This window comes from Aulonocara stuartgranti, assembly GCF_965226115.1.
Source record: "Aulonocara stuartgranti genome assembly, chromosome: 16".
NCBI classification, from domain to species: Eukaryota; Metazoa; Chordata; class Actinopteri; order Cichliformes; family Cichlidae; genus Aulonocara; species Aulonocara stuartgranti.
The window spans coordinates 1,241,220-1,253,628 of NC_138952.1; the positions used below are offsets into that span (position 1 = coordinate 1,241,220).

The window sequence follows — 12,409 nt, forward strand, 5'->3', positions numbered from 1 at the left end:
CGTCGACGTATGACTGCACGAGTCGTTTGGTTGGTTCAGTGTGCAAAAAAACCAATTCAAATGGGACCAGTGCAGCCAAACAGGAGGGCCGGGCTGTCATTGATATTCAGACGGGTTTGCAACATATTTAATGCACAATTTCATCTTCAGGAGATTCGCTCTGAAATGAGAGATAGAAATGAGATGCGAGGAGAAACACAGCAGCCCAGTGCTCACTCCTCACAGAGCCCTCCGATGAGCAGAAGTATGTTTGCGCCTGGCTTCGTGTCAGCTGTAATAAACACCGGTTTCACGGCCTCTTCACAGCATGAATAATGAGCAAAAATGCTTCCGTGCTAGAGAAATCTATACGTCAGCGGGAGGGTTATGAAAAGATCATCGTCTTTATTAAATACTGTGTGTAAAAAGGCCGCGCTGACATGTTTACGCCCTCCGACCTCACAGAACGGTTTTTCTGTTCTGAGCCTTACGTTGGTGCAGCTGGTAAAGAACGGCCACTTTAAACAGCGTTTGTCTTTCTCATGGAAATCCTGCACTTCGTACGTGCATCAGCACTCTGAGCTGCTCCCCACTACATGCATGCAGCACAAGCAGCAGGTGGCCTGTCAACAAACAGTGTTTCTCCAAACCTTCCACGTGGACATTTAGCAGAGCGTGCTGGTTCATAGCCCACCCAGCCACGTTTCAGAGTGGATGGGTGAAAGCCCACTCAGAGAGCTCTGAGTCTAAATCGCTGCAGGGATAAAGTCATAAAAACTACAGACACCTGCCTGAAGGTCAAGAAACGTTCAGCGCTTGAAGAAATTTACTGTAAACCCCCCCCTACAAAGTCAAACACGTGAGATTATTTAAACCGTTTTCTTCTCAGACCAAATACATTCATGTTTACTGTTGTTTGGATTTATCATCCTTTCAGATCCTCCAATAAAACGAGCTGAATGAGCTTCTGCTCAAATAAAGTCTGTCTTTGCTCTGTAGTTTACACCACAGGATTACACCTGTCCAGAGTAATCTATTACACATCAAATCTGTAATAGTAATTTTAATGCAGACACCAAAGGACAAAATGAGTGTCTGGATCGGTTCCATTGGTTTGCCTTGTTGAACTCGCTGAGCGTGATAACAGCGGTGCTTGGCGGTCGCCGCCATAATCTGATGTCCCACTGTTCGCCCGTGGGATGTGTGATTGCATCACTGGGGGGTGATGCCGCCCTTCACAGTAACTCTGAGACTGAGCCGATGATTTAAATATTATCATTTCTAATTCTAACATCGAATAAGGTTAAAGCCTCAGCTGGCATGTTAACGTCTGCGTAGTTACAGAAAGACTTTGGAAACGTTGTCACGAGAGCCGTACTTCAGGCATGGTGAGGGAGGGGTGGGGCCTGGACGCCTTACAGTCACCGAGTAATTATGTCAAAGCTTTTGTTTCATCACTTCCTCTGTCAGTCTGGCGACTCTGCTGACATTCACAGCAGACAGATGCTGGACTTCCTGTTTCCTCTCCAGAGATCCCAGCATGGACATGAATGGTCTCTAAGAATGTCAAACACCATAAAACCAGAGGCAGTGAAAAACAAGCTCAAACACATTTTGCTGTTTGTGTTGCCATGTTTCACGTGTTTCACACAGCCTCAGCACATGCCATATTACGTGAATGCATGCGACACACGGCGAGAGCGGTGTCTGCAGCTGACGTGCCGTTTCCTGCCTCGCCCCCTCTCGTCTGTCATATCGATTATCTATCCTTTTCTAGCCGTGATTGGTTGTCATGGCGCCCCTGGAGCTTAAGGTGTCTTTGTGTTTGTGATCCCAAAAGGTGCTCGTGCTTCTCTGATGCTTACGAAATATTTCAGTAATATCATTTTCTTCCTCCCAGTCTAAATGTGTTTTTTCTTAGTTCATGCAGAATATGCAGTTATTGGTGAATCGTGCTCACCGGGCAGGACAACAGTCTGATTTTAGATCAACAACAAGCAGTGCCGATTTGTTTTTGGCGCCAGATTTGGTAAAATCACTGCTTAACGAGCACTGGGACCATCCTGCCTTTAACGGGGCTTTAAGTGTTCATCTGTTTATTTGCAAACAGCATTTCACCTAAGAGCAGAGACGCAATTAGAAACGCTGCCCTAAAACCACACAACAAACCACCAACTTATCTTCAAAGATCTGGAGAATAATGACCACAGAGGTTTGCCCAAGCAGAAAATCAGCATGAATAATAGAAAGACATAGTTAAAAAGCACATTAACGGTGCAGGGAATAATAAAAAGACCAGCTTACTGTGGCCTGGCTGCAGAACAAAGCGCTGTAATGTAAGGACGCTTTTAATTGTTAAAATCTCCATGAGCTGCTCGTGTGTCTGTTCAGATCAGATTGGATTTAAGAGGAAGCTTTATGTGATTATCTTTGATTGCTTGGCAGCGCTGTTATTTCTTCATGAAATAAAAGGATCCTAACATCGTACAGTCTCTGAGAGCAACAACTGCAAGATGACCTTCATGACCTGGATCAAAGAAACACGTCAAACATGAGCAGATCTTCTGTTTCTCTTAGAATATCAGACAGCGCGGTGGGATTCAAACATTCATTGATTAAATGATTTCATGAGCATTTGTGGACACGCTGGCTATAATTCCAGCTGTGAGCAGCCTGCAGAGACAAACGCTCGCTGATGCGTCAGCGTGAAGCGTCTTCTTGCTCGCTGCAGTTACTTTCCGTCTCTAACTTTGAGAAGTCACACAGTTCAGCTGTTTGGCCTCACAGCTTGTCAGAAAATATTCATCCCAAGCATCGGCAAACACAGATTCACTCGGGCTGCTTTTCAGAGTCTGGCCTTGACGGAGAAATGTTATCAGTCAGTAACTCGGCTCCGATTCACACGTGTCCCCACGGTGTGAAAGGCTTCCACAGGAAATGATCTTCCACACACAATCACAAGCTTCCTGACTCATCTCTGCTTTATCAGAAATTCAATATCTGCTGTGAACTTTCTGTCGCCGACGTGTTTTATCGTTGATCGGTCCTGATTGGTTCTAAAAGCACAGGTTTGTTTCTCTGTGCAGAGGGTTCAGGGTCCCACGTTAGCAGGCGGGTTACATCACCGGGTATATTCGATATATTCGAGCTCCTGGCTTTCACCCTGTGTGCTGCACTTACGTGTCCGGGCAGGTGTTGTGCGTCGCAGATGGTTGGTTGATATCCTGGTTTGTTAACGCAACAGCGATGCATTGAGAGCGTGTTCTGGTTTCATGTTTTTATCGCTCTCCAGCAGCAGGCATAACTAAACGGGCCCATCTGAACACGTCAGTCACACTTTGCCTCAGCTCGCCAGATTATAGGCACAATGCTACAGTGTCCTGACTGTGGCAGCTAAACTGAATCTGCCGGTGATCATGCAGCTCTTGTGGATTTCTTGGAAAATAGCGATGCATTTTATTTTAGTGCTGCAGGTTTGTGCTGCGAGGAATCACCAAGCACTGATCTGCTGTAGCTGCCTGCTCCAAGGGCACAAACAACTTACTTTAAATTAAAGGAGCTCTCATCAAACTCTCATCATGCAAGAATGAATCATTCAACAATAATATACTATATCACACCATCCTGTGGAAAACTCTCACGACTTCTCCAGATATTTTTCTGTCCAAGGAGACAGACTTTCTTGTTAAGGTGCTGTTGAGCAGAAGTTCAGGTCTTTCTGTTTTCACTCATACTCAGTCCTCTCGTTCATGTAGCTAATGCTACAGCGTAAGGTATCTGAAAGTCATGTTAATAGGAAGCACAGGAGCTGACACGGGAGCTTCAGCTGATCACACTTCACTGAAGCCTCATCAGAGAAGATTCAGTGAAGGACGGCTGAAGGGAAACAGGAGGACAGGCTGAGGCTGAAAATGACACCAGAACTGGACTGAAGGTCAGAGGAACAGGTGTGATGGAGAGATGGATCCACATCATGGTCAGTGTGTACGAGGAGGTCAGGAGGAGGTCCAGCAGTGAGCGTCTGCAGCCATCTGTGAAGCACGGTGGAGGCTGTGTCATGGTTTCAGGTCAGTCAGTGCTGTTGGAGATCTTAAACTGATGAATTACAGAGTCTGATCCACCACGCAGGAACATCTGGAAACATCTGACTGGCAGCAGCTTCATTTTTCAGCATCATAGTGATGCCAAACACAAAGCACACATCAGTGATGGATGCGCCTCCTCAGAGCTCAGCTCCACTGAAGCAGTGTGGGATCATCCTGACAGAGAACACAAGCAAAGGCAGAAACATCTGAGGAAGAGCTTTGACTGTCCTTCAGGAAGCCTGGAGAACAGTTCCTGAAGATCCTCACAGAGCTGCTCAGAGAGCTCAGACTGTGCTTCTTCAGCACAGACTCTGTTTTTGCCGTACATGCTGTGTTTCCATGTATGTTTGCACGTTTCAGTCACATATCTCCCAAAATATAAATAAAGGAGGGTGGCTCAAGACTTTTGCACAGGACTGTATACTTTAAGTGCCTTACTTTATTTAAACACTGAAATGATGCATATGTCACATTTCCTCACATTATTCATAAAAACAGCCTAATGTGAGCGTTTAGCTTGACACCTTTACGGCGTGTTTTATACTGCAGGCTGTAATTTTTGCATCGCCACAGAAACGATGTACCTGATATCTAAATGTCAGTGTTGTGTGCTATTATGGTGGCTGGCAGCAGGCAGCTTGTTTAGGGGCCAGAAAATTACAGCTATAACAGAAACACCTTAAAAATGTAATAAATACCACAAGTAAGGCTTTGTTGTTGCTCCCTGCTGACTGCAGTTTGAATACATCAAGTGGGTTCTTTCTCTTCCACACAGTGCCGACGGATGTCACACAGCTAAGCGGCGTGTTAGCGTAAAGCATGGCTGTGATGCTGAGTACGTGTGCGTGGCTGCAGTAAAGCGTTTGTTGCAGTATTGTTTCAGAGCGTTACACTTTGTCTTCCTCACCTCTGTTATTTTTCCTTCTCATTACAGATCAACTAAAACTCACCCAGGACCAGTCGTTCATTTGAGTGACAGCCCAAAGGATGAAGGAAAGGTGTGTAGGCGCATCAAAGCATCACCTTCATGATTCTCCTCGAGCACCAGTGCTGAAGCAGTCTGCTGCACTGAAGCTGCCTCCCTTTTCACGCTTTGTGCCTCCAGTAAAATCTGAGCTTTTTCCTCTGCCGTGTTTCTGTCATCCCCGCCCCCCCATCACTCCCCCCATCACTCCCCCCATCTTCATCCTCGATCCTGACCCTTTCTTCCTGTCAGCCATTATTTTGTTCTAATTGCTCACCTTTCACTCTCTCACCTTGGCTGTCTTTGTGTGCTCGCTGAAAAAGAGCCGTCCTGTGTGCAGCGTCGCTCCTCTTGGTGCCCTCGTCTTTGTTTTGCTTCTTTTTTTTACTCGCGAACAAAGAAGAAAGAAGCTGGATGGAAAAGTTGCAGAAAGAGAAAGAGAGGTCATTGAGAGGCATATTGATTTTTGCCAGTGGAATTCTGTAGCCCTCGGATGAAACCAGACTTGAAAAGCTTTAAAGACAAAAGAATGAGACATGAATTTTCAGCTGCCGTCACCTACTGCAGTCGCTCACTGCAAGCAAGAACAAAGGCCGTGTGTTTAGAGACGTCTCCTCTCCTTGAACAGCACAAAGTTAACCCTTCGTAAGCAAAGGGGACAAGTTCTCTCAGCTCACGCTAATGCTGCTGTCCTATAGCTGAGGTTAGTTAAGCTAGCCTCCGTGTGCTTGGTAATGGTGATTGTCACTGAAAGGTTAGTGTGAGTTTGCTAGTCGCCAACTGATGCACCAGCTTCTCTGCTGTCAGTGCTCATGCAGGCTCATCTACCATGAAGCCGGAGGACTCGCTTTCCTGTTCCGCTCAGTCAGTCTTTCAAACTGGATAAAAGCTTTGAGATGATAAATGTCATTCTGTAGAAAAATGATCGTGAAACGACCTCAGATGACATCAGTCTCAGCATCACTTTGCGCAACTGGAAGTCTTTAAAAATCCAGTTCAACAAGTTTAACATACAGCAGGAAATACAGAGCATTATTATTATATTACTGATCACTAACACAGGTTTGGAACAATGTTATTTATATAACACCAAATCACAGACATCTACATACAGACAAAACACAACAATCATATGACCCCCTATGAGCAAGCACTTTGGCGACAGTGGGAAGGAAAAACTCCCTTTTAACAGGAAGAAACCTCCGGCAGAACCAGGCTCAGGGAGGGGCGGGGCCATCTGCTGTGATTGGTTGGTGTGAGAGAAGGAAGACAGGATAAAGACATGCTGTGGAAGAGAGACAGAGGTTAATAACAGATATGATTCAGTGCAGAGAGGTCTGTTAACACATAGTGAGTGGAGTAGAAACTCCCAGTGCATCATGGGAATCCCCCAGCAGCCTACACCTGTTGCAGCGTAGCTAAGGGAGGATTCAGGTCACCTGGTCCAGCTCTAACTATATGCTTTAGCAAAAAGGAAAGTTTGAATCTTAAAAGTAGAGATAGTGTCTGTCTCCTGGATCCAGACTGGGAGCTGGTTCCACCAAAGCAGAAACTGAATTAATGATGAATGTTTCCAGTGGCAACATCCCTTATTCAGCTTATAAATATGTAGTATATGTAACGTCTGCTCTTTATTTGGTCTGTTTTGAACAGATTTTGTTTTGTTTAAGCCGTTTCTTTCAACGTGCTGCAAAAAACATCAAATAAAAACCCAAAAAATGAATGAAAAGAAAAATTGTTTAAAAAGCAGTTAAATTTTCTTCACCAAAGCCCATAAAAGATTATTCTCAGGTTTTGCTTTGTTGCCTTTGATTAAATCTCTGCTGGAGTAAACGGCTGTAATTTCACTGCAGTTTGTCGACGTGCTCTTTAAACTGCCCACAACAGAGCCGCATGAACACCGCCTTCATGCTTAATAGATATTTATTATGTTAATGAGATGTCACTGATATGTCTCATTCACATCACAGCAGACCTGCCTGCAGATCCTACAGTGTTGATCCTTCATGCGTCCTCACTCTTGAAAATGTATTCAGAGCTGCAGAATTTACCGGGTTTGCTTCCCCCTCACCTGCACTCTGCTTCCCTTCTTCAGATGTGCAGTGTCACACAGTCTTTGCACTCAGCAGGAGAGCTGTTTCCTCCTCTCTGTCTTTAAAGCTGTGCTTCTGCAGCAGCTCTCCTCTGATCTCTGATCAGATTGGGTCGGCTTTGCTTCCCCTTTTATCGTCTGTTTGTGAATTTGTGTGTAACTGGGTTGTAGTATGTGGCAGTGTTGCTTTTTCTCCTCCGGTGCATGCAGGGCTGTTTGTTTATGGAGCCTGTTTATATGGTGCCAGTGTATTCTATACAAATCAGAGCTGATATGGTAAGGACTGCAACGAATTGTCCTTGTACATGAAGGAGTGTGTGTTATTCTCAGTGTGTGTAAATCAGTAAATCTGTGTTTGTGTGCATTTGTGTTCATGTAGAGACACAGATAAACAGCCTGTTTTACCCAGTGTGTGTTAGACAGCCAGTGATGGGACTGTGAGACAAACCGAGCCAGTGACACAGCTGAGGCTGCACCTCTAACACCATCTGCAGCTTATGTTGTCGTCTAAAATGGGAATAAGACAGTTTGCTATCAGTCTGCTATCAGTCTAAGACTGAATGGCAAGTTTGCAGAAACATGCAATCAGTTTGTGATACCACTACGGCTGCCACAAACGATTATTTTGATAGTCGACTAATCAGATCATCATCCATTAGACGTAAACCATACAGCTTATTGCACCAGCAGCATCTGCTCTTATATAACTATCATTAGCTTACAGCTTTAAGTGTTTAAGGTCTGTGCTAACTAAAAATAAAGACAAGATGATAGTTTATCAAATTTTAATGAAATTTGCAGATTGTTTCGGTGAAGTTTAATAAACTCCTTGCTATCTAAAATATAACAGGACACCGGAGTAAATTCTCCAGCATCTCACACTTCTGATAATCAGTTGTCTGCTTGACGTTTATTCAGCTGTGTAAAAACTATAACTTTAATCTCAGCCAAACCGATTTACTCAGGAACAAATAAAATACTGAAAAAAGCCAAACAATAACATTTTAAGTTATCTAAGTGACTCATATATATTTAACCCGAGTAGCGAAAGACGGCGGTGGGTTTGAAAACGATTTGCGGGGAGTCCGGTGTTCTCACGGCTCTAGTTAGCCTAGCCCCCGGCTAGCTATCGAGCTAGTGGGTAACAGACGTCTCCGAAAACGTCGGAGCGCTTTTGAAAATATGTGGTGTCCTGATAAACTGAGCAGATATTTGAGGTTTACACAGCTACATTCTCGCCTGAAAATATGCTAAACGTTTATTTTGTGACCCAGAAAGAATAATAAGAGTAACATTAAAACTAACTAGCTGCCGCCATTGTTGGAAACGCAGCAGGGTCGCGCTATGAATTCTGGGACACAGTTTCTTCTTCTTCGGGGTTTAACGGCAGCTGGCATCCTTGTACATGCAGTGCTGCCATCTTCTGTTTCAGTCCGTTATTACACTCTTAAATCCTGCTACTTATTCCTGCGTCTTTCAGGATCTTACAAAGCTTCAAACGACGCGTCGACTATTAAATTAGTCGTCGACGATTTTGATAGTCGACGTAATCGTGACTAGTCGACTAATCGTGGCAGCCCTAGATACCAGAGGATCAAGTGTGGCCAATCTGCAGTTGTCCACCTACAATTTACCTGCTTACATTCAGAGATCAGCCAGAACTTCATAGATTTGACACAGAAACAAACCTTCCTCACATGGTGACATAGTTGCTGCAGGAAACAATCTGACTGCAGAATAACACAAGCACCTGGCAACCGTGTTTGTACAGGACTATATCCAGAATGCAACCAGCGACTGAGTCCAGTCTCCTACTGCAAACAGACACTTTGCCAATGACTCACACTCATCAGCACTGATTGACTCGGGCTGATTTCACCATGTTGGCAACCTGTCTGTCTGCTAAAACCTTCTGTCTGACAGTGACGACGGTCAGTCTGAAGGCTGGTGGTCCTCCCACCAGGTGAGCTGTGCAATCAGCTTGTGGTCACACAAGCTGCAGGTGTTGCACGCTCAGCCTCTGGGAAACCAGCTGGTTGCTCACAATCAGCCGCTCAGTGTGAAAAAATCCAGTTTAATCACTGGGTAACAAGTTAGGAGGAGGCTGCTGTCCTGTTTTACTCTACTGGCACTGAGTCAATAAATAATGGTTAAAACATAAATAGCCGATCATCATCATCATCATCACACTGAGCACAGACCTCGTGCATGTTTTTATTATGAACAGTCTCCTCTGTCCTCGTGTCTGCAGCTGCTTATAGGGTTTGAGAGCGGGACGATCGTGCAGTGGGACCTCCGGGGCAAGAAGGCTGACTTCAGGATCTACTACGATGAGGTGAGTTTGATAGGTGAAGCCTTTCTGTCTGCCCTCTTTCTACGTCTGCTGTGGCCTCTGTGTTTGTTTGTTTAATAATCAAACTGTAGTTTCATTTTAGCTGTCTCTGTGCGGATGCCTGATTATAGCAGCAGGAGGCAGGATATGTACAAGAATCTGGCAAAATTGAGAGGAATGAAGAACAAATTGCTTTAAAAACAAATTGGAAATGAGTCCCAGAGGGGGGTGCACGAGTGGGAACGTTCAGCTTGTTTATGACATCAAAGCCCTGCAGAGACATGTCGAGTTTTTCTTTTTTACATACAGACCTGAATAAAAACATGTGACACTGAAGTGTTACAGGTTCTTCAGGTGAAACAGGAAGTGCTTCAACATTGACTCTCAGCGCTCTCTTCAAATTACCCTCGCTGACCAAAGTCGAGTGCACTTTTCATCTCAGAGCGGCAGCAACTTTTCTCATTTTTAACAAGGTGTTTGTTATGAAAAGCTGCCTGCCAAACCAATTACTGCTCTTTGAAGAAGCAGTCATTAGAGGACCCGGGAACGCTCACGCCGGTCCGGGCAGCCTCGGGCAGCTTGCACAGCACTGTCAGCTGGAACAGACGACAACACTGGCACCCAGAGACCAGCAGAGCGTAAACGCGTCATGTCAGACAGGTGTGTTAGGTTATACGGTCTGTACTCAGCCAAAGGTGCTGCAGCTTTCAGCATCCAGGGAGAAAACGTTTCATCACAGTGCACGCTGATCGTGGCTCAAGAGTTGGGAGTTCGCCTTGTAATCGGAAGGTTGCCGGTTCGAGCCCCGGCTTGGACAGTCTCGGTCGTTGTGTCCTTGGGCAAGACACTTCACCCGTTGCCTACTGGTGGTGGTCAGAGGGCCCGGTGGCGCCAGTGTCCGGCAGCCTCGCCTCTGTCAGTGCGCCCCAGGGTGGCTGTGGCTACAATGTAGCTGCCATCACCAGTGTGTGAATGTGTGTGTGAATGGGTGGATGACTGGATATGTAAAGCGCTTTGGGGTCCTTAGGGACTAGTAAGGCGCTATATAAATACAGGCCAAAAGTTACACACAAAACTATATTTTCATGTAATATTCAAATGTCTTTCATTAACAGGTCATTAACTCGTGTGTCTTCAAACATACGCACCATCAGCACATCTGCTGCCACCTCTTACGTCCTCCTCCTCCTGTGAACAGTAACACTCACGCTCATGAGCTTCCTTTGTGGATCTGAATGTGATTTAAAGGACAAAGAAAAGTATGAACTTTAAGCTGTCAGCTCTTCATATGCACCAAAAATAATACTGACATTTGGTTTTGCTCTGTATTTACACCCAGTCCTACTGCGCCTCCGTGTCTCTGTGGTTAAATGCACTTTTTCTTCTATAACACTTCATAAACTCCTATCTGGTGTGAAAGGACCTGCTATCGATCTCCATCGCTGGCTGCCTTTTCTAAAGCCTCGTTCCAGCATCGAGTCGCTGAAAGGTTATTATAGATGTTTCTCCGTCTGATGACGAGGGGAAAAACGCAGCCTACCCCTGGCTTTAAACATTTTCTGCTGCCATCTGAGAAAATTCAGTTTACTGTGATTACCACAATAACGACCACGTTAGGACTGATGAGTGCACAGCTCTAACAAAAGCCTCCTGAATAAGCTTCAGTGTGCGAATGAGAAAAGGTTAATTTGGAACAATGTCAGGCCAAACTTCTCCAGGATTATCCAGACTGTTTTTCTGCTGCTGACGCTCCCCGGGGCCGTGACCTCTGTGGCTTTGACATGAATAACTGTGAATAATGTTTTTAAGAAGCTAAAGATTACCCAGCGAGGTCTTCTGAAGAACAGCGGCAGACGTGCTGAGCGCAGGGCGATACCAGGAAAACGACTTTGCTGTTTTGGCTTGCGTGACGTTTTTTACCTGTACAGCTAAGGTGTGGTAGCTGTGGCATCACTGAGTAGAATCACATACGTATCACCGTGTGTCGCATGCTGCAGAAGCGTTTTTGCTCTTCTGTGTGGACACCAAAGCTGTCAGATGAACATCATTGTTGTGTTTTTAATAGGCGTGTGTTTGATAGAGCTCCACGGGGAAAATGTGGTCTGCCTTTGTATGAAACAATCTTGTCAGTTGTATTTTTCTCCATTGTATTTGGACAAAAGTGTCAATTACCATCCGCAGAGAGAAGCACTTTGTTATGTGCTCACCAGTTTTGAAGGATTATTATCTTCGTCCTTTGTCTCATATTTCATTTGAAGCGTAGCAGGGCACTGACACTACGTGAGGACGGATTCAACAACGATACCAACGAGGTTTTATTCCAGATCTGGCCTAAAGCTAAATGCTGTAAGAATCAGTGTCGTGTGTCATCACGTTTCACTTCTGAATCGGCTTAATTTCTCCTGTGTGCAGTTTCGGTTTGGCTGTTCGGTAGGTTGTTACAGTTCATTTGAACTTGCTTCAGTTCTTCGGTGGACTTTGGTCACAGCCGCTCGCCGAGCTCGGCGTCGTGTGGGGTCTGCTGCAAGACTCCTGGTTCCTCTTCCCCAATCAGGCTTCTTTCTCATGGCACTGCATGACACAATGATTCACTTGAAGTGCTTTATGACTTTGAGAGAAACACTGACTCTGTGTGATCGGTGCAGGCCATCCACTCTGTCAGCTGGCATCACGAAGGGAAGCAGTTCATGTGCAGTCACTCGGACGGCAGCCTGACGCTGTGGAACCTCAGAAACACCACCAAGCCATTCCAGGTCACCTTCCCTCACGGTGAGACACACACACTCTCATAATCCCAGAGACAAATCCTGGGTCTATACTCTTTGTATAGATCTGAATATCATAGACTGTAAACAAACCTCTGTGGACCATATGCTGTCATCTGATTTGCCGAGCAGCTCGTGGTTATGTCTTTGCTTTTCTCAGTGTAACCAGCCACCGTTCAGTCTCATTCACCA

The 12,409-nt window shown here is 45.3% G+C and overlaps 1 protein-coding gene and 1 long non-coding RNA gene across 12 annotated transcripts in view; one reads left to right on the forward strand and one right to left on the reverse strand.

The window, feature by feature from the left end:
• Positions 1 to 12,409, forward strand: part of stxbp5l (syntaxin binding protein 5L) — a 127,903-nt gene that overhangs the window by 72,253 nt on the left and 43,241 nt on the right. For all 9 annotated transcript variants that reach the window (XM_082509145.1, XM_082509146.1, XM_082509147.1 and 6 more), the window contains exons 6-8: positions 4,999 to 5,062; positions 9,372 to 9,455; positions 12,098 to 12,221. In XM_082509145.1, the coding sequence (XP_082365271.1) occupies positions 4,999 to 5,062; positions 9,372 to 9,455; positions 12,098 to 12,221 (272 nt within the window). The remainder of the gene's footprint in view (positions 1 to 4,998; positions 5,063 to 9,371; positions 9,456 to 12,097; positions 12,222 to 12,409) is intronic.
• Positions 1 to 12,409, reverse strand: part of LOC309691523 — a 40,977-nt gene that overhangs the window by 26,670 nt on the left and 1,898 nt on the right. For all 3 annotated transcript variants that reach the window (XR_014272037.1, XR_014272038.1, XR_014272039.1), the window contains exons 2-3: positions 10,601 to 10,683; positions 5,321 to 5,438 (exon numbers count right to left, since the gene is read on the reverse strand). This is a non-coding gene — a long non-coding RNA (uncharacterized lncRNA). The remainder of the gene's footprint in view (positions 1 to 5,320; positions 5,439 to 10,600; positions 10,684 to 12,409) is intronic.